Source organism: Sylvia atricapilla, chromosome 1, assembly GCF_009819655.1.
Source record: "Sylvia atricapilla isolate bSylAtr1 chromosome 1, bSylAtr1.pri, whole genome shotgun sequence".
Classification (NCBI taxonomy): domain Eukaryota; kingdom Metazoa; phylum Chordata; class Aves; order Passeriformes; family Sylviidae; genus Sylvia; species Sylvia atricapilla.
The window spans coordinates 138,460,899-138,488,366 of NC_089140.1; the positions used below are offsets into that span (position 1 = coordinate 138,460,899).

Sequence of the window (27,468 nt, forward strand, 5' to 3'; positions counted from 1 at the left end):
AAGTTGGTACAAACTGATAGTGTCTGAATTTGTTTCTTTTAATAGATAAATGTCTGTGATTATCACAAAAGGGGTAGAGCTAGCAGTTTCACTTAAGAGTCCTTGACTGAAGGGCCCTCATGGTCTCCCTAGGCTTGCACAAATTGAATGACTGCACTGCTGGCATAGCTGCTTGCCTTGCCAGCAGGGCACCAAGAGACAGTTGGAAAATTATGGTCTCAGTTATGGATGGGGAGAGGGAGAGCTGTGCCTGGATACTGGCCACATTTGCAATGCTGTAGCTTGAAAGTGTGCCAAGGGCAGGCATGCCTTTATCACAGTGGAGCAGACAGAACCATTCAGTACACCTCAATTCTAAGAGTTTTAATTTGAATTACCTCTAAGGGGAACTCAGTTGTCCAGGGTACAATGCAACCTTGGGTGAAGCACATACTTGGGAGCAACTTCTATCCTAATTATTCACTTAAATAAGTAAGAAAATAATATGGAAATGAATGTGCAAAGGAGTCCCAGTTTGGTGACTGTTTTGAGTCACAACACAGAGTTCAATACTGCTGCTGTCTCATCCGGATCCATCTCCAAATGAGATGTTTCAAACCAGGATAACTAAACTTGCAAATTGACTCTATGAGCTGAGTATTGCAAACAGTGTGCAGCAGTGAAGGGGCCGCTCTGCAGTGCTAGCAAAGCTTATTCTGAAAGAGACACACACAAAAAGAAATGGCAGTCACTGGACAACAGCAAGATGGTGCTGGGGGATGTGATAGGTTTGGGAGCCTTGGTGAAGCAGTTGGGCTCTTGTTTGCAGATATAAGAGTCATGAGGACACATTCCAGTTCTTCAGAATAAAGTGTCATCTGTGGACTAATACATGAGAAAAAAGTTTCCTATTCCACCAAGTCCCATTTCTGTAGGAGACTGTAGGAGCAGACGGACCAGTGACAGGAGAGATCTCTGGAGTCCAGGACAGCTCTTGAAACAGGTTGTCTATTGCATAGGTTGTGGGTACAACAGCTTTGCTTAAGCTGCCAGCCACAGCTAAAAGCGAGGCCGAGAGTGAGAGCGAGAGAGGGAGAGAGAGGAAGAGAGAAAGAGAGAGGGAGAGAGAGAGAAACAGAGAGAGAGAAAGAGGGAGAGGGAGAGCAAGCTAAGAGACGGAGAGGGGGAGAGGGGCAGAGGGCGAGAGCTAAGAGGGAGCAAGCCAAGAGAGCTAAGTTCTTGTTACAATACATTATATCTCTTTCTTTGCTGAATATTCTAATTTACACTAACCAACCAGTACAAGACACAAATCCTACAGAATTTACATACAACCTATAAGAACTACTACATTATCATACTGTGTTACATTTTAAACTCTAAAAGCTACTCTTTAGACTTTTTTCTCTTGCTGCATTGACCTTGGGATCCCTCAGCTAGCAGAAGGGTATTGTTCAATCAAAAGGGATCCTCCTTCAGCTGGCTAGACCATTGTTTTCTGGTTGTATAGTAACTAAGGCTCAGTATCCTACAACTCAAAGCTAGCTTTCATTTCTACTTCGCTTATAGGTTTCATATTTTCAGAATATTTTGCCAAGCAATCCTATTTATAAGGTTCCCCTGTTTCATCTTCCCCAACACATTTCCACTTAGCATTGCCCTACACAGACACCGACCAGGTCACCAGGTCTTCCCAGGTCACCAGCATAGTCCCACCACTTGCAGAATACTCATCACTGGTTTCTGTCTGCTCTCATTTGTATTTATACCTGGTTTGAGCTGCCTCCAGGCAGAAATCTTCCCACTCAGTAATATAAAAACCCACTTTTGCAGGTACCCTTAATGTCTCCCTTACACATGAGCATTTCCCCAAGTCAGTAGATTTTGTTAAGGCAGGTAAATAGCCCCTGTGTCTTCCTAATTCTTTCCTCTCTTTCCCCAAGACATCCCAAAACGACACCTCCCCCCCCTCCTTTGCTTACCCTCTTAATGATCACCTTCCTACCTGTGTTTTTGAAACACATCCTGTTTTAAAGCTTGCCCCAGCTCCACTGCCCTCTGACATGCCAGACTGGACAAAGAGTACTCACTTTCCCAGTCCTCCCTGTAACTTCAGTGTCCTCCTGCCAAAACCATAACACTCATACAAATCCAAACCAAGAAGCATAGACCTAAAACAGGTTTTTCAATCCTTCCATAACAGAAATGACACATATTCTTAATTGCCATTATTCTTTTTATGTCCCCTTTGGAGAGTTCAGGCTTCAATTCATGTCTTTGGAAAACCAGTTGTGCCAGGGCAGCCTGTGATTTGCACTCAGCTGATGAACTAGACTTTCTCTGGTTGACTGTTAGAGAAAGTCTTGGCCTGGAGATGACAAAGCTTTTCACGACCAGTGTGAATAAAACCATTCTTGCAAAAAAGTTTACAAGTCCAAAGCAAAGGCTATTAGAATGCAACTTTTTTTGCTATACACAATTTATGATGAATCAGAAAAGGCCCTGTTATTCCTACATGTATCATCCTTCAGTGATGAACAGGATTCAGGGTGAAAAGACAAGAAAGCAGAAGACAAGGTACCTATTTGCCAGAAGTGTCTCCTCCTGTGGGACTAGAGCAAACACCTCTGCCTAAGCAGCCCCCAGAAGCCGTTCATAAACCACCATGGCTTTGTAAATGGTCACGCCTGAGCATGCTTTTGTCACTTGGGGAAATCCATCTTTTTATCCCACTAGTTGTGGACACTTGTTCTTCACTAAAGTTAGCCCTCTTCAGCTCTGCAAACCCCAATTCTCTCCTGGCTTTCCCACTTTCTCTTTTTCCCCTGCCTTTACCTAAGGCCCAGATGCCAGAACATCTCATTCCTTGATGCACACACACACCTTCTCCACCATGAGCCCAGCACTGCTGCCCCTACTTTCCCTGTGCCCTGCCCTCACCACCTGCAGGGAAGTATTGAATAGAGCTTTATCACCAAAAGCAATGGGAAACTGCTCTGAAAAATGGCATAGCCTAGCAGCATCTCCCATCACTCACAATGAAAAACAATACAAGATCTGGTGAGGCCTAAAAGATTTTTTAAAAATAAATAATTTCTCTGTATCAGGGTCTCACAGGAGGTGGTTCTAGCCTTTTTTTTTTTTTTTTTTTTCCATGTTGAGCAATAGAGATAGAGAAAAGTGTGAGTGGTCATCTCAGGGCATGGCACAGAAGAGGCAGTTATGATCTTGAGATGAGCAACTTCATTCAAAGGGGCAAATAAAGCAATGAATTAAGGTGGCAAAAGGGCTATTACATGTGAAATAAACAACTCTAATGAGGTTGTAACCCTGGATTTATAGTCCCATCTTCATGTGCAGGACTTCAGGTGCATAACTCCATTAGCAGGGATGTACACAATTAAAGACCCATACAACAAGACTGCTGGTATTAAAATCAGCCATGAACAAGCTTCAAAGAGGTTCTCACATTTAACTCAGCAGAGTGATCTGAAGGAGAGAAGCTCATTTGTAGCTGAACTGATCACTTTGCAAGGTGGTCAAGTATGAGCACTTACTGTGAATTCTCTGTATGATGGATATGAATAGGTTGGATGCTACTGCTGCCCCTGGACATTTTAGATCTCCTCTGCCAGGAATAGACTTCTGCTTTCCATGAATGGTCAGTAGAAGTGTTGGCTTCAGTCACCATCAACTCTTGCTTTCAAACTGGGGAGGTGTTGGTACAGAGGATATCCTGAAACTTCCCTCCCTCTCGATTCCTTGGCACGTTGCTGGAATACACAGGCTGGGCAGAGTGGCTAAGGTCACAGACACAGTGTGTTCCCTGAGGCTCCCAGCCTGAGGGCTGTCTGTGCCATGCACAGCACAGCAGACAGAAAGCACCCCAGGTACCTGGGGTACCACAGTCCAGCGGGGTGACTTATCCAAGGCAATGATTCATCCCTGTGAATTACTTGCTCCCAAAGACAGCTCTGGGCTGGCCCATGCTCTGGCACAGCAGGTACTCAGCTCTGGAAAAAAAAAAAAGCCTCTGGAGACTCAAAATCAATGTGACACAGCATTCAAGATACTCTAGATTTTCACAGGGACAGAATAAATTGCCTAATACATACAAAATACAGGACAAAGCAGTTCAGTATTTTAACTCTGCAAATGTCTCACCTGTTCTCAGGAGCACAGCACATATTATACACCCAAGTGACAATATGCCAGCTGAGACCCTACTTGTTTACCTGCTGTTAAATGGTGCCACCAGGCAGCCATCTCCAGCTGAAAAGGGCAGCAGTTCATATTATCAGTTTCTTTAAAAAAACAAGGCAGATAATACACTTGGAATTGCTTTCTTGCCAGAGAGAGGTAAAAGTTCTTTAAATCTGAATAATGCCACTGCATATCTGAGGGTAATGGAATAAGGTGCAGAGGTTGAAAGCAGAGCTCCAATGACAAAACATTAAATACCAATATGACTTTAGATATTATATTATGCTCTCCCAAGAGCTGTAACTCTTCAGATCTATGAAGCATCCAGAAAAACTGAATTGAACACACAATTTTTTTTCTACAATATTAAAAATGTAATTTTACCAGAAGCCATGGGGAGTCCTATGTTTTTAATACACAATGATTTTTACAAGCTAACGTTCAACCTGACTGAATTGTCATACACATTCCTGTTCACACTTAAGTGTGGTCTGAAAGTTATTCTCTTTGGTTTTGCACTGTAATGCCTATATTCTTACATTCTTAATACTCACAGATTTCAACAGTATAAAATTTTGACATCTCCCCTGAAAAGTCCACGTTCACACAGAATCCAACAGTTTCACCATCAGCTTTAGTGGCAGCAGGCTTAAGCCTGGAAGTCTCAAATCCGATAGATATTAAAGAATGAGCAAATTTCCTGGTTAATCTAATTTAGCTAGCACAAGAACATTCACAAGGCCAAGGATATTACTGGCAGCACAAGTAACCACACTTAGGAGGAAGCTACTTAACATTTTCCATTGTAATACTCTGCTTCAGGATAACTTTGAACAATTCAGGCTAAACATTCCTGATGTTAGCTGTCTGACTAATAGGATCTTTTTTGGGAAGCTTTAGCTCAAGGGATTCAGCTATTTCCAAGGCTGAGGTTACAGAAAAAAAAACAAAAGGAAAAAAAGAAAAAAAAAAAAAAGAAAAAAAAAAAAAAAAAAAAAAAAAAAAAAAAAGAGAGAGAGAGACAGAGAGAGAGAAGAAAAACTCAAGTTTCATATGAAAAGCTCTGGCACTTCCATAAGGGAAAATAAGAGTTTTGATCTTAAAATTCAAAGAATGACCAAGGATGAAGGCTGACAAAGAGCAGAGAGTATGGCTGAAAATAAGTAACATGATGATCTAATTACAGAATTAAGAAACATAAGAAATTTAAATCAGGTGCTAAGAAGAGGGGAGGCAGGACAACCTTGTCTGGCTGGTAGCATTACAAGACCAGAAGAGTTCCTCACATCCATGCATTTTGGCCTCAACACGGCTTTGCTGTTTGGCAGGTAGCAAAGCAGCTCATTAACACCTCTCTGCTGTCACATACACATAGCAGGTAATTGCATTGTGCTGCTGCTTTCCATTCTCTTGGCTCTCAGAGGGAGTAACTGTGTCTCCAATACAGCCTCAAATACAGCTGGCATGGCAGTCTACACAAATTCATACAATAATTTCTGCTTTACAAGACTTTGGAAATCTGAGCCCTCAAAAGACAGGAAAAACCTGAATTGTCAGTACAATCTTCATCCTGTTACTCAGTACACAACCTTTTAATAGCCTAATCATGTACTATTTTCTCCATAAGATGTAATAATCAGGCAATTATATTTAGATTCTCCAAATGATATCAAGGGCCTGCCGAGCATGGGCTGGATTGAGCACATGAAGTACTTTAAATGCATGTGACAGACTACAGCATCTGTCTTAAGCAGCTTACACTCAGAAAATACAAAAGAGAGAATTGCTACTTATTGTACTGGAGGAATGAAGCACTGGGATTCAAGGGCCTTCTCAGGGTGGTTATCTGGATCTCCCATATCCGGGTTTAGATAGGATTCCTGTTGGGCTCACATCTGTATTGCCAGGCAGTTGTGGATGAAGAAGCAGCTCATATGTTTCAAATCAAGAAGAGCTGCCCTCTACATAAAGAAATTATTCACCCATGTCTATCAACAGCACTACTGACACTCTAGTGCCGAGAGTGGCACATTCACAGCTATGGCCTGGTGGCTGGTGAGCCACAAGACATGGACATCTTCTCTCCAGGAATGGGGGTTTCCTCCTCTGGGGCTGCTAAGCCCATAGCCCAGATCCTCTTTCACCTCCTTCAGTGTGAAATGCCCTTCTATTTTTTGTAGGAAAAAAGCAAAGTTTGGTTGTCCCAAGAGAGGAAGAAGTAGCAGCCACCTATGAAGGGGTAAGAAATTTCAGATAGATGTCTGACTTGCACCACTTATTTAAGATAGATGAAAAATACCACAGATACACAAGAGGGAGTCCCTTCTAATAATGCTATGATCTAATGAAAATTCTTATGATTTAAGAAATATGCACACCCACAAATTCTGATTTTTCTGGCAGCATGTGTAATTTGTAGACAAACACAAGCTACTTTACGACCATGGAAGTGGTTTGGTGTTTGATTCAGAAGCCTCTCATAAATTACCTGATTTCCCTTCTACAAATACGTAAAATTAAAATGTCTGAGTATCCCCCCTAAAAAGAATTTTTCCTTGGAGAGTGGAGATTAATTAAATACTCATGGAAGTCTTAACAAAAAATCAATTTGTAAATGGAAGCTCTTCACTTGCAAACAGCATGTTTGACTGCAGCGCATGTTCGCCAGCCCAGGACAGATGCTGGTGGTCCCTGTGAACGCAGACCTGCAGAGCCTCACACACTCTGTACTATGCACAGCTGCTGGTGTCAGCATTAATGAAGGGTGACGTTGAGCTGCTCTAACCAGGCAGAGCTAACGCGGTCATGCAGTCCCTTAGCTCATCTGATACCTTCAGCACTCAGGGGCCAAGTGCGGTGAGAAGGGAGCAGCGGGCTGAGCTGCAGGAGAGGCAGGGCCGGGAGCTGGGCGGCGGCAGCGCAGGCTGGACCAGCACCCGCTCACAAGTGAGAAACTCCTGGAGACAGAACTGAACATCCACTGTGGCAGCTGTGCGTGGGAGTCATTGTGAACAGCTATTTGTGGTTGAACTAAGAAGACCAAAAAGCCACAAGAAACCAAGCCCATGATTGCTTGTGCTTACACATATATAACTGCAGAAAGTGCTCTTCTATGAACTGAAAGGATTTTTCCCCCCTAGAAACTTAGATGTCTTAGAGCATGACTTCAGGAGTCACATTAAAAATTATTAACTTCAATATAACCTTGAAGTCCATGCAAAGAAGCTGTTAACATCACTGAATTTTGTAATTGCAAATCATTTTGGAAACTATTTTCTTCATAGCCAGTAACAATGGATTTGCAAGACTTCTGTACAGCACTTAATACGATAATGCTTTTTTGCTTTTTGTTTTGGGTTTGCTTTTTTTTTTTCCCAGTGAAAAGATAAATATCTATGTGGAAATCACACATTTGGTCCGAAACAGGAACTGCTCATGTATTAAAATTCTTACAAGACAGACTAGCCTTCATCTACTTACTTCTAAAATACATAAATTATTATATATTATTAGTCATTTTAGTCAAGACTTCCCTTTCAAGCATATTTATTACCGTATCTTGAAAAAGGCAAGTCTATTGCAACTGGTGAGTTCTAGTTATTTATGTTTTCCTGCCTTAGATGCAATCTGCAAGCTAATAATTAAATTTGCTAATGTTAAAGAAGTAAAGTGAAAGATTTGGGAACAACAGAAAAAACCCTTAATCAGTTCTGTGACAGAGAAAACCTATCTAAGTGCTTTGTTTTCAAACCTCAGGATACACAAGCAATCAAACACTGCATGTGTTATGAGACCTCTGAATCTTTCAACCAGATTTCAACTTTCTAACCTGAGGGATGTGACTCTCTGTCAGTTTTACTGAGAGGTAAGGGATGAAATCACACACTGAATAATGAAAACATGACACATTTTTTTCATATAAAACTACATTTGTATTGGTCAAATCCAGAAGGGGAAAAAAATCAGAAGATTGATGTATTGTATAACATTTAAACAACATCATCCTCAGTAATGGAGAGACACTGAATAAATTGATCACTCAAAGCAGAATGGCAATCCTTGCTGATCACACTCGTTTCATCTTATAAAGTTTGGAAGGCTTCAGCTGTTTCTGATGGCTGAATATATTGCTACTCTTCCCTGTTTTACTGACACTCGAATGCCTTTTAATATAATTGTAAAATGGATCTGGCCATTTATCCTCACATATAAATGTTTGCTTTAATTGAGTAAGACATTAACTTTTCTTTTATTAAGGAGCCTTTTGGTTTTCTCTCAGTAAGGAGCATTTTGCAAAGCTGTTGTTTTTAAGGACATCCTCCACAGTTCTGCACAGTTCACTACTGCTCAGCATATGATGAGTTGCGTCAACAACAATCTGTTCTGTCAATAAAAGATCAAAAATAAAACACAAGCCCAGCTTTGTATAAACCTCCTTCCAGTAGTAAAATTGACATGAAAAGCTTCTGAACAAGTCCCTCTGAACTAGTCCAACGAGCAGCACCACCATCTCCTGAGCAGGGCCAAGGCTTTAAGGCCCCTGCAGCTGAAGGGCAGGGGCATGAGAAAATTAATTTCAAGACCATACCTGACACCTGAGCAACTCAAACTTCCACCATAAAGGAATGTACAGATCACAAAATTTAAAGCATCATTCCAACTGCAGACAAAGCTTTCCAGAAGAATTAATGGAAAAGTAAATATAATGACAGAAGGCATGGGTTTTGGAGCAGTCTGCTGGTTTTACTTTAAAATCAACAAGCTGTGGGCAAAATCTGAAGAAAATGAAAAGGCAGCAAAAAATTCAAGGGAAGAAATGCAAAGGCATGGAAAATCATGAGGGACATATCTCTCACCCCAGGGTTGTCAAACCAGATGAGAAGCAGTTCTACAAAGAGAAATTCAATTCCTCTCCCTGCACACACTGCACGTATTTTGACTGAGATATTATTTGCATCACCAGCTCCTAACAACGACTTAACAGAGTCCTTTGGCTGCCAAGTGAGAACCATTAAATAGTGCTTGCTTCTTAAAGATGCCTCAGATTGTCACCAGTGATTCGTCATATCACAGATTTGTGAGAGGGCAAGGAATTGAGAAATACAGACCAACAAGATGAATGCTTGGGCTCAGAAATTTGCAAAGTATAAAGAGCATAAACACAAGTATGTCAAATGTTCTTTATAAGCATTATTGCTTCCAATGCCAATCCCATTGAGTACCCTTGTTAGCACCAAAAAGGCTATCTGCAACCTTACTCAGGCCTTCTCTACTCTGCCCCGCTGTGCATGTGTTTACATTTGCACAAACACTCCCATCCTTACACTGCAGTTCCTTACACCCACACTGGTCAGCTCTGCACCCATGTCCAGACTCTGACAGAACACACAGGAGTAGAAATTACGCCTCTTAAATGTTCAAGTATTTCGGAGAATATCATGTGGAGCTGAAAGGAAAAAAGACATGATAACCTATGTAGAAGTGGGGGAGCACCTTGTGTTTCCCCCATGTGGGTGGTCAGCAGCAGAATGCTTTACAGTTTAGAAGAGAGTCTGGTCTAACTTTGAGAACATCAAACAGAATGTAAACCGCGCATCACCCTGATGTCAGGTCAAGGTCACACCAAGTACATTTGGACTGCAGAAAAGCTTTCCCATTTATTTAGTTTTGTTTTCCTTAAATGTTAATGTTAAGGACTAGATTCTGACAACAGCTGTGGCAGTTAACCGTACCTAACTAATTATTTATTTCTTTAGTTTATGAATAGATGGTCCATAGATTTTCCTTTGGCCTGTCCTGAGGACAACTGGGGTGCTGGCCTAACCAGACACATTTCAGGCTTTTAGAAATGCTGAGATTAACCTGTTCCACTTTGCCTTGAGACTGAGTGGGAGCATGCACCATCCATTGCTGTGACTATCTCCTATGACCAGAGCACAGACCCTTTCTGATCCTTTATGCAATACCAAGTCCCATCCAGCCCCCTCCCCTTCACCTGCAAAGCCTTTTTGTCTACATATAACAAGGATTTTTTGGGAGAGGGACACAGCCCCTGTAAGTGCCAGTCATGGCACTGGGACCTGAGCTAGTGCTGTGGTTAAGGGAGATGGTGCTTCACATCTATGCTGGCTCAAATTATCAATGCAATTAAACATTTCACAAGTAGCAGTGGAACAGAGGGAGTAAATCTTACAGCAAAATCTCACCAGTTATACTGGTGAAGATCCTAAGTTCTTCTCCAACATCAAAACTAAGATAATTGTCCCCTTTTTTCTCCTTTCAGATGTCACTTTTGAAAGACTTGCACATCTACCTTGGGGAGCCTGTAAGATTCACACCAATTAGAGATGGATACCATAGTAACACTTTCTCTTACAAGGATTACAGTTCTGCAGAAATAAAAAACCTATTACAAGCCAGTTATCCCAACGCAAATCTGCACAGTTAAGAGCCCGACAGCTTGATGCAGACTGTGTAACTAGTAACCACAGGGCAGTTTTTCCCTTGTGTGCACATTTGGTCTCTCACGTGTATGTGTTACCTGTGGACATGTAACGGAGAGGGAACCACGGGGAAGAGCCATGCCTGCCTCTGCAATGGCTTGCTGACCAAAAAGAAGTTCTTTATATGCATTTCTCAAAGACATGCTGTCACTACATATTCACTAGTATACAAAAAAACCTTTCAGAGACAAGAAAGGAAAAAAAACAGGCAGTGCTGCAATAATCAGAAATAGAAAGGACGTACCTCATGGTGAGTGAGCTGCCAGCTCACTTACATTAGGTAAAGAACAAACGTAAGTTCTATATACACAGAGATGGTAGGGAAAGTCCACACTGAATCCAGTAGGAAGACACAGCCTCATCCCTATTAATCTCTAATGTCCACAGATGTCAATTCTCTTTTAGTGATCATCACCTTCAAGTGACTCTACCTCTCTTGCTTCCCAGAGAAGCTTCCTCTGATTACCTCCAGCATGACAGAAGACCAAAGTGTATTCAAGAACAGAACAGTTAATTCACCTCCACTATCTACTTACACCTCACCTACTTTTGTATCTCATTTCCCTGACAGAGGTCTATGTCTTTAGAAGCCACAAATCTCTACTGAAGTCTTTCTTATTTCTTAATGCACTTTGACATTTAGCACATTCAATCTGGCTAAATAAAATCCAATGAGCTTGTAAACTTCAGCACAGAATATTACTGCCTTCCTCCATTTACATCCTCAATCTTAAAGAACTAATTCAAAATACACAGATTGTTTTTAACCTGTTCCAAGTATTTGTTTTGCCAACTTTGCAGACCTCCTACTAAGTATAATGTTACCGCTGCTTCCTTCCATACACAGGAAGCTACAGAGTCAGTTTTCTATTCCCAGTTATGCAGAAGATCATTTTTTTCTCTCTCAAATGTCTCAGCCTAGTGATCTGCTCCTACTTCTGTTCCCTGGCTGTTATTTTGGTGCTACAGAAAACTAGACAAATTAACACAGTTTGAATATTTTTTGTATAGGAAATGAAACTCAATCATCTGGTACTGTAGCAGGATTCTTCAGTTATCTTTGGGGTTGAACAAAATTTACACACATATCTATATAAATATTGCAACCACCATAGTTTAGATTGGAAAAGAATAAGTATTTAGTCTAAACTCCAGGTTTCGCACACTTATGACTTTCCAAAATATTCACCTTAGAGGCTGGAACATTCCATGCTAGGTTTGTATTTAGAGGATCCCACTTTAGAAGACCAAACCACACTCCTTCAGCCATTTTAGGCTCTTGGAATTCAAGACACAATGACATGCAAGAATTCAAGAGGAAAAAAAGACGAAATCACAACAGTAACGTGTGAGTCGCCATGTACTGAATCTTTAACTTTCTTGTTAAAAAGATAAGTAAATCAAGTTTAGGAATAATGACAAAGTTCCTGCAGAAAGGGACACTGATCTCTACACCACACTGGCTGCTCCAGCTACTTCTGGACTTTCTATCATGAACAACTGAGTAGCATCACTGGATTGCACATAATCACATAGACATCTTAAGAGTCTTTTTCAACCCAAGTCCAAACATTAACTGATTTTCATTCCAGTTCTTATTGCAGATTCTGATTTCAACCCAGTTGGTGGTAGCAAGATGAAATGGGAACACAGCAAAATATGGTGGGGACCAGTCTGCATGTCCCATGGGTTTTGTATGTTCTGAATGTGAAGTCTAAGAAACATTTGTGATACAGAAGAACCACTGCACCAGACCGTCCAAACAGATTTTAAAAAAATGAGCAACTGCCCCAAATACCTAGCACATTGCAGTTGTACCTTCTCAACCAAAACTGGAAATCTTAAATTTCTTCTCTAAGTCAGTTATACTGAACATTTGTAGTATTTGTTTTTATTTCCAACTCCAAGTTAAATAAGACCTGTATTATTTGCTATGACTAAACATGAATAACTGCCAAACATTTATAAAACCTGAGTGACCACAGTAAATTCCAGTTCAATAGGGCCAACAAGTAAGAAAATACTAAGGTATCATTAAAATGTGCCTTTATTTTTCTATTGTAAGAGAATTCTACATAAACCAAGCTCACTCTGTTTTACAAGACTTTTTTCCCAATATAATAAATTTTCAAGATGATCATAAACAGTGTAAAGCTGTAAATAACTCTTCGTTCTTGTTGAGGGCTACAGCAAAGTTTCTTCAGTTGTTGTAATCCTGGAGAGCCTGAGCCATGAAAAGCTTGCCCAGGTTCTGTGCATTGAACTCCTTGATATTCTGGCAGTAAGTATTGATTTGACCTGTCAAAAGGAAAGAGTAAACTCTTGTCAGTTTTGAAATTCAGAAAGACACCCCAAAACATAATTTTTCAAAAGCCAAATGTATGTGAACCACTGAGAATTTATAGAGAAGCCACTATCTCTGCTGAACTACTCCACACTTAGCAATTTTACATTTTCAGGATGCTCAAATATGTTTGGGAAAAAGAAACTAAATTAGGAGAACAGGTAAGCTGCTATGCTCAAAAAACCCCTTAATTTTCCAGGAATACTATATACAATTTCTGACATTACATATGACAACAAAAAGAAGCAGCAATTCTTGCTGCCGAACTGAAAGCTCAGTCACATTACTTCTTCAATTCAGCTGATCTAATAATTCTACAAGACCGAATTTCAGTTTTGTTCTTACACATATGCTTTCTTTATTAAAATATTTGTAAGAAATATTTTTCAGCAGCACATTGAAAACTATGCCATTCCTCTCTGACATTCTGCTAGCCATTTTTTCTACCTAACATGTCACTTCATTTGCTGTTTCAAAAATCATCAGGGTATGAAGATTTGTCAGTAATTTACAAATCAAACGTGCCCATCAAAACATTTTTATACTCTTACAGCTACAAGTTATTTCCCTTGTTAGCTAGGAATAGCAAAACATGAAGCCAGTTTAATCAAAATTAAGGCTTTTTAGAAGGCAAATAAACTCTCATTTTAATGCTCTATTTGAAAAGTTTTTAAATGCCTCAGAGACAAAGAGCTAAGTTTTATTCTTCATCCACAAACTTTACTTCATCTAAGTTGAAGTGGAGGCTTTCAATTCTTCCCCTGACTATGGTAAAAGAACAAACAAAGAAAGTGCTTTGGCTGAAAACTGTCTTTTCCTTTAAGTGTAACAGTTTTCAATTCCTTCTCTCGTAAGAGATGATTCATCCTAAGCTTCCACTTTCATAAAACACACGTCTACACACATACACTCTTCCGTTGCATTTATAAGCTCTGCTAGAGCTGAATATTTAAATACTTTAATGCTGCTAGGATTCAGTAACTGCTAAAAACTATAAAAACCAATAGAGTTTTCTAAAAGACTCTGTAAGGAGTAATAAATCAAGAACATTATTTCTTCTAAAAATAGCACTTATTATAGGGGTAAAACTATTAAATATTACAATAGTAATCTTCTGGTCACTTCAAAATCCAGGTAATTCACATCCACTTTTTTTTAATGTCAAAGCACTCTTTGATGCACAGCACATTACCAGGATTTTGAGTTTTCTCTCAGTACAAAACACAGTGATAAATATCTGATAAAAAAAAGCCTGCTACATTTAAACAATTTGCTTTCTTATGACATTTTCCAAACTCATTTTACTTAGCAGAAGACCTAGGTTGTCTGCTCTCTGTTGACACTGCGAGGTCCCAGGTATTTTTACCCTTCCAGGAGCCACAGGACAGGCACTGACAGTGGCTATGTCTACAGCCCACCAGTGAACTGAAGAAATTGGGGGGTAGTACCTCTACCTATCTATGCTTTGCTCCCATTTGTATTTTCACTTGCCGGGCAGTGCAAGAATATGGGGATAGTTTCCCTAAATCTCTGGCCATATATAAAACAAAGAAATTATCCCCACTCTGTTTGAAATTAAATGCAAAACCTTCTCAGCTGCTGTAACAACCAGTTCAAACCTAGAAATGTTATCAGTAACTTGGGGCTGCTGTCAACTGCTCTGATTCAGAAGCTCCAGCCCAAACAGCTTATTCCTGAGTCTTGTCTGTACAGCTCCTGAACTTCTGGAGCTGAGGGAGGGGCTGGGGCATGAGTGAAGGGAGCAATTACACCAATTCATGCAGAAAGCCTCTCCCGTGGAGCATTTCTCCACCTCTCCTTTAAAATCTCAAATTTAAAATATCTAGGAGAGGATTTGGAATGCTACCAAGCCAAAATATCACACCATAATGGCAAAGGTAATGAAAACTTCAAATGCTTTCAAAGATACAACTGCTCTTTTTCCCAAGCAGACATTCTTATGTTAAAAGGTAAGTTTAAAACACTGCTAAACATTACCTGCAATAAGGAGTGACTCCATTCTTGGAGGTGGTTGTGGTGGTTTAAAAAGCTTATTGATGTCCTCCTCGGGAAGAGGGGGCTCTCCTCGGCTTTGACGCTGTATATTTTCTTGCTGACGTCTCTGCTGATACTGAAAATAAAACAACAGCATCAAAATGCAGCAGGACTTAAAAGCTGCAAAAAAAAAATTTCTTTTCAGATGTTTTCAACAAACCAGCAATGTATGTTTTGAAAATTACATTATTTAATGCAATTCAGGTTACTACAAACAATATAATACAATTAATTCAGAGTTTATTTCAATTCACTGGCAACAAGGCATTCCCCATCCCACACACTGGCATCTTAAATTAAGTGAGGTAACAGAGAATCATATAGTGGGGTAGAGGGGTTCTAAAATTTTTCAGAGATAAATACTGTATCTGATGGAAAGAACAGAGCATGGTTAATAAAGGCCTCCATTGCCCCACACAATAGAGAAAAGCAAGGTTGGAATATGCAGTTATGAGAAGCCACCACCTCAGATAGTTGCACAAACCAGAAATTCTCCATTTTATGCAAGTTAAAGGTCAAAACAATATTAATGTGAAAGGGGAAGAGAACTTGATTAAATAAGGTATTTTAAGCCAAAAAATATTAACTCTGAACTGCAAACAAAGTGGTGGCTGAAACCAAGCACAACGGTTCATTTCCCCATTAATATGCAGCTTGTAAAAGTTCTTCTGCTATATATTTAAAAAAATAGTTTTCTATACTTCTCTTTGCCACAGAGATTACTCAAAGTTTATAAAAATTGAGACAAAAAAACATTTCTGCAGCTACCAGATAAACACGTGTTCTTGCAAATCTCATAAATTCAAAAATTATGTGAGCTTTCATACTGTATGTGGCAGTGAGGATTTAGTTATAAAGTTTGTCTTCAAAGTCCTCATATTCAACACAACAAAAAAGTCTTTAAAATAAGGAGACAAAAAGTACAGAGTGTTTTCTCTCACTTACTTAAATGTATCTGTGATCCAATGAGTTTGAAAACAGTTCTTACTTGGTGGCACAATCAAATGAAGTAATTTTTTTCCAGTAGTAGTGACAAATACATGTTTTTGGACAACGTTAAAAATAAAATCTGAAATGCCCATATTTGTATGTGAATTGCATGTAGCTTCTTCTTTCTTTGCATTACCCCATTGACTTCTCAGCAGTCTGCCTATTATTCTTTATTGAAATGGCTTGCTCTTAATCACAATTGCTCCATTTTAGAAATGAAGTTACAACCACTAAGCATGCTGCAATGAGCCACTACTAAAGCAGCTATAGTTAGTAAAGAAATTAAGTGAGACACCATGGAACCTACTTTGCTGTGCTTTTCAAAATAAATAGATCCTTTTGTTGTTGACAAAAACCTTTGAAGTAGATGCCATCTTTCCATTCAAATTAGACAATAAAGGAAAAAAAAAATTCGGAAGATAACACACATGAAGCTTCTGTGTCCCTGGGAATTTTATGGCCAGGACAGACCACTGAGCATGTGCTGCTTCCCTAAAATGTTCCCTGTCCAAGCTACACTTTACTTATGTGGAAAAAAAGCAATTTTGATTTTAAAACATTCAGTGATGAAGCCTTTTACATGAACAACAGGTGCTTTTTTTTAATAATCACTTTGTGTGACAATTACTGCAACATTTTATCTCAAAAGTGATCTGGCCCATTTTCAGTTGGCCAACATTGAATCTCATCATATCTCTGTCTGCTAGATAAGAGTGCAAATTTATTCCTCATGCAGGAATCTCCTGAGTAAGCAAGTAATCTGTAAACTTATCACATTACGTGAATTCTGTCCACCAAAATCTTCTCTCCAGGCTTTCAAACAATTCTCATAGTGTTTTTTTCCAATTTACCACCATCCTCCTACAGTCAGACAGAGCATTGCTTTACCTGTGCAGCAAGAGCAAAGGAAGTAATACTGTCTCCAAATACCAGAATAGTTACAGCTGGAAGGGTCCTCTGGAGGTCATCCCTCTGCTCAAGCAGGGTCACCTAGTGCTGCTTTTCATACTCAAGATTGTCTAATCAATGGGTATTAATTCTAATTCTCTAATGCTTTAGATTTTAAAGAGGTCCTTTGGCACCAGGAATTAAGGTCAGCATCACTCAATCAGCATCACTATTTATTGATACTAAACATGACTAAAATGTCCTTTCCAATCAGAGAACAGTCCAACTTCTTCACAGTCCACTGGACTATGTTTCTTTGTTTCTAGATGCATGACTACATGTGATGGTACTAAGACACAGTTTGGCTTGGAGCAAAACTTGTAGTTTCACCTCTTTCATTTACTGAATCTCTCGTTCCTGTGTCCATGGTGTATTTATAAATTATTTTGGTTTATCATAAATCACTAATAAAATAGCAAAGCTAAATCCATACCACATGTTACTAGAAGTGAATTAATTTGGTAAGTGCCCACTGACTAACTCATTTTATAAAACTTATATTGGGTTTGTGTGGCAGGGGGGCTACAGGGGCGGATTCTGTAAGAAGCTGCCAGAAGCTGCCCCCATGTCCAATATGGACAGCAGCAGCTGGCTCTGAGACCAACCCACCACTGGCCAAGGCCAAACCCAACAGTGACAGTGACAGCACCTCCGGGGTGAAACGTTTCAGATGGGGAAAAAAAAGGGAAAAAATGCCAGCCAAAAGAGGAATGAGAGCATGTGAGAGAAACAGTCCTGCATACACCAAGGTCAATGAGGAAGGAGATTTCCTTCAGCCTGTGGTGCAGAACATGGTGAGGCAGCTGTGCCCCTGCAGCCCACAGAGCAGGGAAGGAATGTGAGGGGCCTATCCACTATCCCTGAGGAAGAAGGAGGAGCAGAGATGTATGATGAGCTGACCACAGCCCTTAAGCCCTGTCCCCCTGCACTACTAAGGAGAAGGAGAGAACATCGGGACTGAAGTTGAACTCAAAAAGTAGGGATGGGTGAAGGGAAGATGTTTTAAGATTTTATTTCTCATCACCCTACTCTGATTTGATTGGTAAAAAATTAACTAATTGCCCTAAGTCAAGCCTGTTTTGCTCAAGAATGTAGTTGGTGAGTGATCTCTCCCTGACCTTAGGTCAACCTATGAGACTTCTGCATTTTTTCTCCCATGCCCAGCTGAGGAGAGGAGTGATAAACTGGCTTTCTGGGGCATTTGGCACCCCCAGGGTCAAGCCACCACACTGCTTAACAGGTGTATTTTTGAACGATCTTGATTAAATCTCCATTCATCTGTCTTGGATAACACAACCCAAACTGTATTTTGTGGAAAAAAAACCCTCTCGTTTAGGTTTCTCCATGTTACCAACCTGATGTTTCTGCTGCTGCTGCTTGCTTACATTCCTCAGGTAGGTATTGTATTTAACAATGTCTTGGCTCATCTCATCCACTCTGTCCATCAGCAGCTGCAGACTCTTCCCAAGGTGATTACTGAAATAGGAGAAACATTCATGAAAGATTAAATTTATTACTAAAAATAAAGATTTAAAATTAAAAATTCATTCTGTCTCTTGACCAGTATTTCTGCACTAATGGCATCCTTTGCTAATTTTTAAGCTCCTGTTAATTTTTGTTCATATATTTATTTGATAGTTTATTTATTTATAATTTTATTTTGATACTTTATACGGCACCTCCTCCTCTAGCACGTTTTCCTCACTGCAAATACCAAGTTCAAGTGTTTCGGTCTTTCCGGAAACTTGCCAGTAATGAAAAATAATGCTTTGCAGGAATTTACAGTTATTTGAGATGCAGGTCGTCCATCTAAAAGAAAAAGTCTGATGTTTTTGTCACATGCAACCCAAGCAACATTCCAGGAGATGTACTTAAAGTGTTTGGTTTCAAATTACTTTTAAAAATTTACTACCTGGATTTGTTTTTTCACGAATTTTTAATTATCCCCCTGACAACTATTCTGAATAAGAATAATTAAATATTCTTCAAACCTCCATCTCATTAACTACTCTATCAAAACATGCCTGGAAGTTCAGCAGCCATGGTCTGATCCTGGCTGTTGAGAGGGAGTGTTGTGTTGTGTCCAGCCAGCTCCACATTCCATACCATAGGCACCATGGAAGCAGCAGGCTGGGCGCGTCCAGTTCCAGTTATGTGATCTACTGCCTTGGCCAGACAAATGCAGTCTGTTAAACAACTTTTATTGTTACCATTTTTAGCAATGGACTCAGTATTTTGCAGGAATGTTCAACTTAAGGTATACCAAGTCAAAGTTTTGGAAGTTTTTAGTTTTGTGCCCATGGAAACATCCTCCTGAATTGTGTTTACAGGGTAGAGCAGTGAAAAAGGGACACTTTCTGCTCTCTATTGATCCATTTGATCAGAAGCTGGTTTCTTGACTCAGCTGTCCTACTTGGCTGAAGACCAACAACTCAAAAGCTAAACTCCATCTTTCTCTTCCTCAACTGAAATCGACTAATAATCATGAGAGTTTCTTTCCAATTAAAAGTTTGGTGCACTTCAATGTCAGAATTACATCCTTCAATCACTGTTTCACCGTGTTATCTGAGATTCTCTCTTCTTTCACAATGCTTTCCTTTCATCCTACAGCCTATGGACTGGAGAAACTAACGGGAATACAGGCATAAAGTCAAAAGAGAACCACACATGTAACACTATGCACATCTCTCTCTAAGTGTAAATTATTCCCCAAATCCACAGAACTCATAGCTGGAGACAGAAGCTGGTCATCCACTTAAGAATCCCTGCAGAGAACAGAGCTGGAGACACCCTTATCTCTGAGTGCAAGGACAGCTGTTTCACTCACTGAGCTGCTCACTGAACAAAGGTCTGCATCAGGAACTTCAGACCACAATTTATTTACAAGCCAGAGTGTTAAATCTCACTTGCATAGAGAGGCAGATGGTGAAGATTTCAGCTCCACAGCAGCAAGAAAGGCGCCACTATAATAATTATTTTTAAACTTTTTGGGGTTTTTTTTGGATGAACATTTCAAGCACATGTCATTTAAAACTGTGGAATATTGCCATGGTCAGGGCTGTGCATGTTTTCAGTTTTTTATAGAGTTTATATTGTATGGAGTTAGTGTTAGAACTGGATATTATCAGAAATGCTTGTATAGGTACACACTAAGAGCCTTGTAAGGTATGTGCACAACAGAAATACATAATTATTTTACAGATAGTGTCCATGTGAAATATAGCTGGTTACAAAGAATGATTTTACGTGAATCTCTTTGGGACCAGCTTAGTACAACAGAGTACAGAAACAGAGGGTTATTGTCAGAAGTTGCAGTAACACACTGTTTGCTCTCATTACCAGGGCAACAAAAAACAGATAACTTAAACAGATGTGAACTGAGACATGAAGTGATAAGTATGCTGCAAATACAGGACCAGCTTTTTCCTCAGTTCTCATGTGGCTGATACCCTTTTTTGCTCCATCTCTTAAAAAAACAGAAAGACAAACAGAAAGCAGTCTGTAAAAATGTATATGTACAATCTCTAAGCAAGTTCTATTCAGCTGAAGTTTATTCTGCTGACACTTAGAAAGTTAGACCACATTGCTCTAGCCCATAACACTCATCATACACTTAATTTGCCCAAAGGGTACTTTAGACACCTCCACATGTCGTGCATTCTCTACAGCAGATCTCAAAGATCACACTGCCAGGTACCTAAATGCCCCCTATGCATCAATATAACTTCAAAAAAAGAGTTTAAAAAAATATTTTAAAAAGAGGTGCCATAAGTTTGGCTTGCATCCTTATCTAGACTCACTTTCCTACAGGGCTCTGTGACTGTCAAGTGTAGACAATGTGGAGCTCAGCACTTGCATTTGTAGTTGTTCTGGGGGGATCAGTAATAAAGAAACTGCAATTTCAATGGCTGCATTTCAGTCAGCAGATTCAGCAAAAGAGTCAATTAAATTGAGTTTACATTTAAATTAGCAAGTAGTGCAGACCAACAGGAACAGATCTATAAAGCAAAACAGCTGGTGCTGAGAAACCAATGGCCATGCTACATGTGTTTGGGGGGGTTCTTATCACTACTTCCAACATGGTCCAGTGATCTGAAAGTGGCTGAGGCAGAGTAATTATTCTCCCAAAACCTCTTTTCAGTTTAGTTTCATCTGAAACAAATCAGGTCTGAGATCACACAGTGGTGATGATCTGAGAGCACTCTTGAATTGAACTAGAAGACAGCTCCACCTTAAGATAGCACCAGGAGACCACCACTCCTCTGGTACAGTGAATCTTCATGGAAGAAAACTATCAGCTTTCATACTAAGCATCACAAAGTCCCCCCTCTCACATGAGGATTGTGTTCTTTTTTGTGAAGAAATATAGATAGTAAAAGAGGGGGGAGAATTAAAGTAAGAAAAAGTACCTGCCATGTGGATTCTTATACATGTAATGGAGAATAATCTGATGTGAGAGCACTCCTTCACCACAACTGCTGCCAGAATCACAGACCTGTGTAAGGAGTGACCCATAAACCTGGAAATTTATTATTTGAGACTTATTTGTGTAGCGTAGATAGCATAATCAAAAATGCCCCAAAATGACAAATACATACAAACTGCCAAAGGGAAACTGTCAAAGCCTCTTTACATCATAAAACACATTAGAAACTATAGTCTGGAAAGCAGTTTTTTGAGCTGTGCATTTTTGCGGTAACAGCCTTATTGTGATGTGGGGTATAACTGTTTGCCCACAAGGGCAAATATAAGATCAGGTCATTGACACGTGGTTTACTTCTCATTCCTTGTTTAACAATTATCAAATACTAGGGTCAATTAATTCTGAGGGTGAGAAGTAGAAACCTGTGAGCAGAGTAGCCTAATCTGCAGATAACACTGATGGTCTTTCCTGTCTTGTTCTTCCTGCTGGCGAGCCCTGCGTTCGGCAGTGATGCAGTCCAGCATCCAACAGAAGGAGAAAGCAACAACTATACATTAACTGAACTCACTGATCACTCACTGCACAAGGGCATCCACTTAGATCTGGCTAAGAGACTTGAATGCAATCCTTCCTCTTCCCAAGGGAGTGCTCATACCACCAGAAGCTCCCTTTGCAGATATATTTTAAGGAGAGCAAAGGTTCAGTTCACTGTTGCCAGGAAAGGCAGCTGAAGAGGTTCCAGCATCAGCATCTCCCAGCCTCTCTGTCTTTGCCCAAAGGTTACAGCACTCTGAGCTGTATGGATTCAGCTGTTTGTGTGGGCATGCTTCAAACTCTTTCAGTGAAACAGTCTACAAATGCAAAAACACCCCCTGTTGGGATTTCCTCTTTTTTTTTTTTTTTTTTTTTTTTTTAATGGGAGGCAGAGGGAAAGGCTGGAAGGGGGGAGTGGGAGTCTGATTTTTTCCATCAGACTATTCCACAAAAGCTATTTGTACAGCCATATTCTGAAACAGATGAGGAAATAAAAATCTTTGAGGGTGGGAGTGATGTAGAGATGAAATGGGGGTAGTGGGGAGAAACAAGGCAAGCAGCTGGGACTGGAACCTCAAACTGGCTCTGCTTCTGTAGCATTCATAATGGGGAACTACATATGAAGCCCATATTACTTAAGCATCTTTAACCAGAAAAGGACTCCAGGCACACTTGCTAAAGGTCTGGAACACCTAAAATGAAGCTTCAAGTCAGACACCCAAGCTTCAAAGAGAAGCAGCAATTCCTGTGGCTCCCACTGGCCATGTCCTGCTCACTAGTTTTGCCTGCCTCTAGGCACAGCTCCTGGGCTCCAGCTGGCACAGCCCGTGAGCCCTAGAGGCTGCACCTCTCTGAGACCCGAGTCACAGTGCTGCACCCAGGCACCAAATTTTGGGCTATAACATTCTAAAACTGTAGATATGCAAAAAAAGACAGCCCCCAAACCTGCCTACAGCTGCCATAATTGGACCCCCTCACTCATTTAATTTTAGTTTGCATGTACCATGGCTAAGGAGGGTGAGAACAAGGAACAGCAAGAGGAAGCATTAGAAAATACTCTATCTGCTGCTCATTTTTTCCACTTTCCATCAGCTCCACTGAGGCCCCTCTCAGCCACTGCTTTTTGGGAGAGGTGCCATCCTCTACAGAATTTTCCTCCTGGTGGGAACAGCTTTGAGTGGATTAGAGAAGTACTGCTGGGCAAAGCACATCTTTTTGATTAAAAACTTGTAAGGTATGTTCCCACCACTTAGCAGAACATGTTTACATCTCAGCATTTCAGCCTGAGTTCAACCTGTGCTGTTTAAGAGGATTTTGTTTGAATGAGATATCTAAGTCAAGAGTCTTGAGTTCCACTCCGTTTTCTATTCTGACTTTGATGTGTGCCTTTGGGCAATGCATTTACTCTCTCTGTGTCAGGTTCCTCCATCTGCAAATTAGAGATTTTCATAATTATCTTAATAATCCGTTAAGCACATTGAGTTTTGAATAAGCAGTGCAATGTATAAAGGTTAACATTGTTTTTAAAAGCCAAAGCAACCCTTCTTACGTTACTTCTGCAAAAATACTGCATCTGATGTTTGAAAAATATAACTGCCAAGTAGATGTTAGTGCAGTAAATGTTCAGCACATGTCTGCTTTTACTGACGCACACTATTAGAAAAATTGCTTGAGACAAATTGAGATATTATAGAACAACCCTATTATGAAGCTAGACCACAAAAAAGCTTTTTTTAATTTAAACTAGATCATCAATAGAATAAGGAAGAGATGGAGGAGAATGAGAAAGTTGGTTGTAATTATTTCTCTGAAGATCTGGAACATTATCTGACAGGATTTTAATTCTCGAGTCTCTATCAAAAGACTGGCAGTACTCCAAGGTCTTAAAGACATTTTGGTCCTTAAGGGTAGCAGGATAACTGTTTGAGCAAAAGACCTTTACTTGCTATTACTTGCTAGCCTTGTGCTAGTCTGCCTTCAACTTCTTTGCCTAGAGTACTTAAGTCAATTCATATTTCACAAGTGAAACACAACTTTATGTCCAAAAAAGTAAATTACTATATACAATTACCATAAATACATTTCAAATGGAGAAAGATACTAAGGTACAAGCAAAGTGCCTCAAATAGGTAGAGCTTTAAACTCAGACAAAGTGGGTGGCTAAACATGAAAATCTTGATGAAGCAAACGCTCCAGAAGAGAACTATGGGTAAATAATTTCATTGCCAAAATCATTGCTTCAGAGAGTATAAAAGTTTAGGGATGCTCCCAAATAGCAAAAAAAGCCCCCTAAAAGCCCAAAAAATCTGAGACTCCAAAGAAATAAAACAACAAAAACCCAAACAACAACAAAGCAAAAAACCCCCCAAAGCCCCAAAACGAAAAAAGAAACAACCAACCAACCAACAAAAAAAACCCCACAAAATTAAACAAAATAAACTAAGAGAAAAACAAAAAAAAAAGGCCAAACCCAAAAAGTAGCTTTGAAGTTACTGTCAACAACAGCAAAGTTAAATAAGGAAGATATGCACCAAAATTAAAAGTTATCTGAAATGTTTCACCCTAAACTGCTGAAAGACAAAAATAGGGAAACCTGAAAATAAAACTCCAGAATAGTGGACGTTTGAACTCCCTACTTCAGGTAATTTATGCTTTGACAGAGTAGCCTTTGTAGCTGAATTCAAGTAAAAACTATTTAAGTATTTCGGCAGGCAGTAGAAGTCACCTAACCTTGAATAAACAAGCATTAAAATGCTTAATTTGCCACCTGCTTTGCCAGTTAGACCAATATAAGATATCATTGAATGTAACCTGCCTCGTAACTAAAAGCAGCTATCAAATGTTAAAAAAAAGACACATAAAAAAACCTCCAAACAACCCACTGGAGTAATTTCCAAAAGTTTCTCTCCTTCAAACCAAACTAAGCACCTTAAGTTCCTCAAAGAGACCAGGTGAGCTTGAAAAATCTGCTGGGAAAGCCTGTTTTTAGCTTTGGGCTGGTACTTCTCTTGTTCACCTCTCATTCTCTTTACTGATACAAAGACCAACAAAAATGCCTGTCTTCACCAGACATTTAATAACGGAACAGAAAGTGATTTGTACACTTCTTATCTTTTATCTTCAGTCAGGACAGTGGCACAGCACAGTTACTACGTAAGACATAAAGCTATGATTTGTGATCTGTTCAAATTACTTTCCATTTCCTGAAGTGTATTGTGTCATTAGCAGCAGGCCTTACTAGACCCAGGCTGCCAGGTAGTCCCAGCCCTTTATACAGGAGGAGACTCAACTGAGGGCAACGCTGTCAGCTCCCCTGGAAACCTTCTGTATCCTCAGCATGGTCCTTCTTTTCACCATGAATTGATAGAACTCACAAGGAATCAAATCACTGTCATCTCCTACATCCAGTACTCATCCTCTCCTCAAACGGGAAAGGCTGTGTGATCTTTTGTAGGGACATGTGTGGGATGGCAGGGAGAAGGAACTCTGCAGACAGACCTGAGATATTTTAGAAACACGTGGTTTTATTGCAAGAGTCGTGGGTAAAGAGAGCCTGCTTCAGCCACCAGCCTCGGCTGAAGGGAAGCCCCAAAGGGGGGGGGGGGGGGGGTGGGCGGTATGAGGTAAGGGAGGTAAAAAGAGTGCCAGGGTCAGAGCGGTGAGGGAGAGGAAGGAGGAGAGGAAGGAGGAGAGGAAGGAGGAGAGGAAGGAGGAGAGGAAGGAGGAGAGGAAGGAGGAGAGGAAGGAGGAGAGGAAGGAGGAGAGGAAGGAGGAGAGGAAGGAGGAGAGGAAGGAGGAGAGGAAGGAGGAGAGGAAGGAGGAGAGGAAGGAGGAGAGGAAGGAGGAGAGGAAGGAGGAGAGGAAGGAGGAGAGGAAGGAGGAGAGGAAGGAGGAGAGGAAGGAGGAGAGGAAGGAGGAGAGGAAGGAGGAGAGGAAGGAGGAGAGGAGGAAGAAGATAGCGAGGACCATGTTACAATACATTATATCTCCTTTTGTGTTGAATATTCTAATTTACAGTGACCAACCGACGCAAGATACAAAACCTATAAACTTTGTATGCAACCTATGAGAACTACTAAATTACCATATCATCCTATATTCTAAACTCTGAAGACTACTTTTCTTATCTGCTTTTTCCTTGATGCTTTGGCAGGGTGGAGAGGGGCTGCATTCCTGGGTCCTTTTATTTTCTGTCCTTCAAATTATCTTCAGCTAATCACCGTCTTCCTGCCTGCCATGCCTACATTTCAAAGCTGCCCTTCATTTCTATTTCACTCACAGGTTTTACATCTTCAGTATTTTTTACCAGACAATCATATTCCTAAGCCCTTCCTGTCCCATCTTTCCCAATGGTCTTTGACCATGGAAAGAAAATTACTTACAGAACTGCAGAGCCAAGCAGACTGAGTATCTCGGCAAGAATTCTTCACTTCATTAATTCCAACGTGCAAAGTAACAACTTCACTGGACTAAGAATTCCTGACTAAGTATTACTTGTGACATTTGTAAATACCCCAGTAGAGTTCAATCCCTAAACCTGTCCTCTGTTGATCACTTCCTCTAAAAGCTATCAGATCTCTCAGAATATCCACATAAGCTCAAATAGAGAAAGTGGAAATTTTCTGCTAACTTAGGCACACAGGGACCACTAGAAATACAGATCCTTTAAATTCAGCCTTACATGATGGGGGAGGGAGGGGGAGCAGGAGAAAAAAGAAAAAAGGCCACTAGGATCAGAATCTTGGCAGACAAGACCTTGATGCCAAAGTGAAGTGTTTTACCCCAAAAATCTATTAATCAATACAACCTAGCTTCTATATGCAACAAGATAAATGCAACTGCATTGTTTTGTGTATCTTGTTATTTTGTCCAGACCAACAATAATCCAACTCTATTCTTATGCTTAAGATTTAAATACCACCAAATTTTTTATCATACTGCTAGAAGTCATACCTACTTTGTTACCAAAAGTGTGTTTTCAGGGCTACAAGGATATAAAGTTATTCTTACACAGAGTTACGAGAAGATCATTTTAGAAACTCTTAAAACAATTTCTGACATCATGAATGCTGGCTGTTGTGACAATCAGTGGCATTTCTGCCAGTTTCTCAGAGCCTTTATTATTTTATTTTCAAATTCATCCTGCTACCAAAGTAAAAGAAATGTAATTTCTTTTTTATTAAAATAATTTATGTAATTACTTAAGGAATATTTAACAAAACAAATTTTTTATAGATCTATTTGCCTGAATTTCTGAGTGCCCATATTTTCTTGAAGAAACACACTCTTCTGAAAAATTTATACATTTCAAGCACTGCAAGCATTATGAGGATTACAGACCGAATTTAGTCCTTCAATCTAATGCTACAGTTTAACCAAGCAGTTTTTCCTTCAGCAAAAGAACATGAAGGGTAAAGTGTTAACCCCATTAAAAGTCAAGGCAAAGCTTGCATGGACTGTAATGAGACTGGGATTTCACCCAAGGTGTT

At 40.0% G+C, this 27,468-nt stretch overlaps 1 protein-coding gene across 1 annotated transcript in view; it reads right to left on the bottom strand.

The window, feature by feature from the left end:
• Positions 1 to 12,716: 12,716 nt before the first annotated feature.
• EIF3H (eukaryotic translation initiation factor 3 subunit H) overlaps positions 12,717 to 27,468 on the bottom strand; it is an 89,113-nt gene continuing 74,361 nt past the window's right edge. Inside the window, exons 6-8 of the mRNA XM_066335026.1 lie at positions 18,378 to 18,498; positions 15,028 to 15,160; positions 12,717 to 12,983 (exon numbers count right to left, since the gene is read on the bottom strand). Of these exons, the coding sequence (XP_066191123.1) occupies positions 12,886 to 12,983; positions 15,028 to 15,160; positions 18,378 to 18,498 (352 nt within the window). The 3' untranslated portion in view covers positions 12,717 to 12,885. The remainder of the gene's footprint in view (positions 12,984 to 15,027; positions 15,161 to 18,377; positions 18,499 to 27,468) is intronic.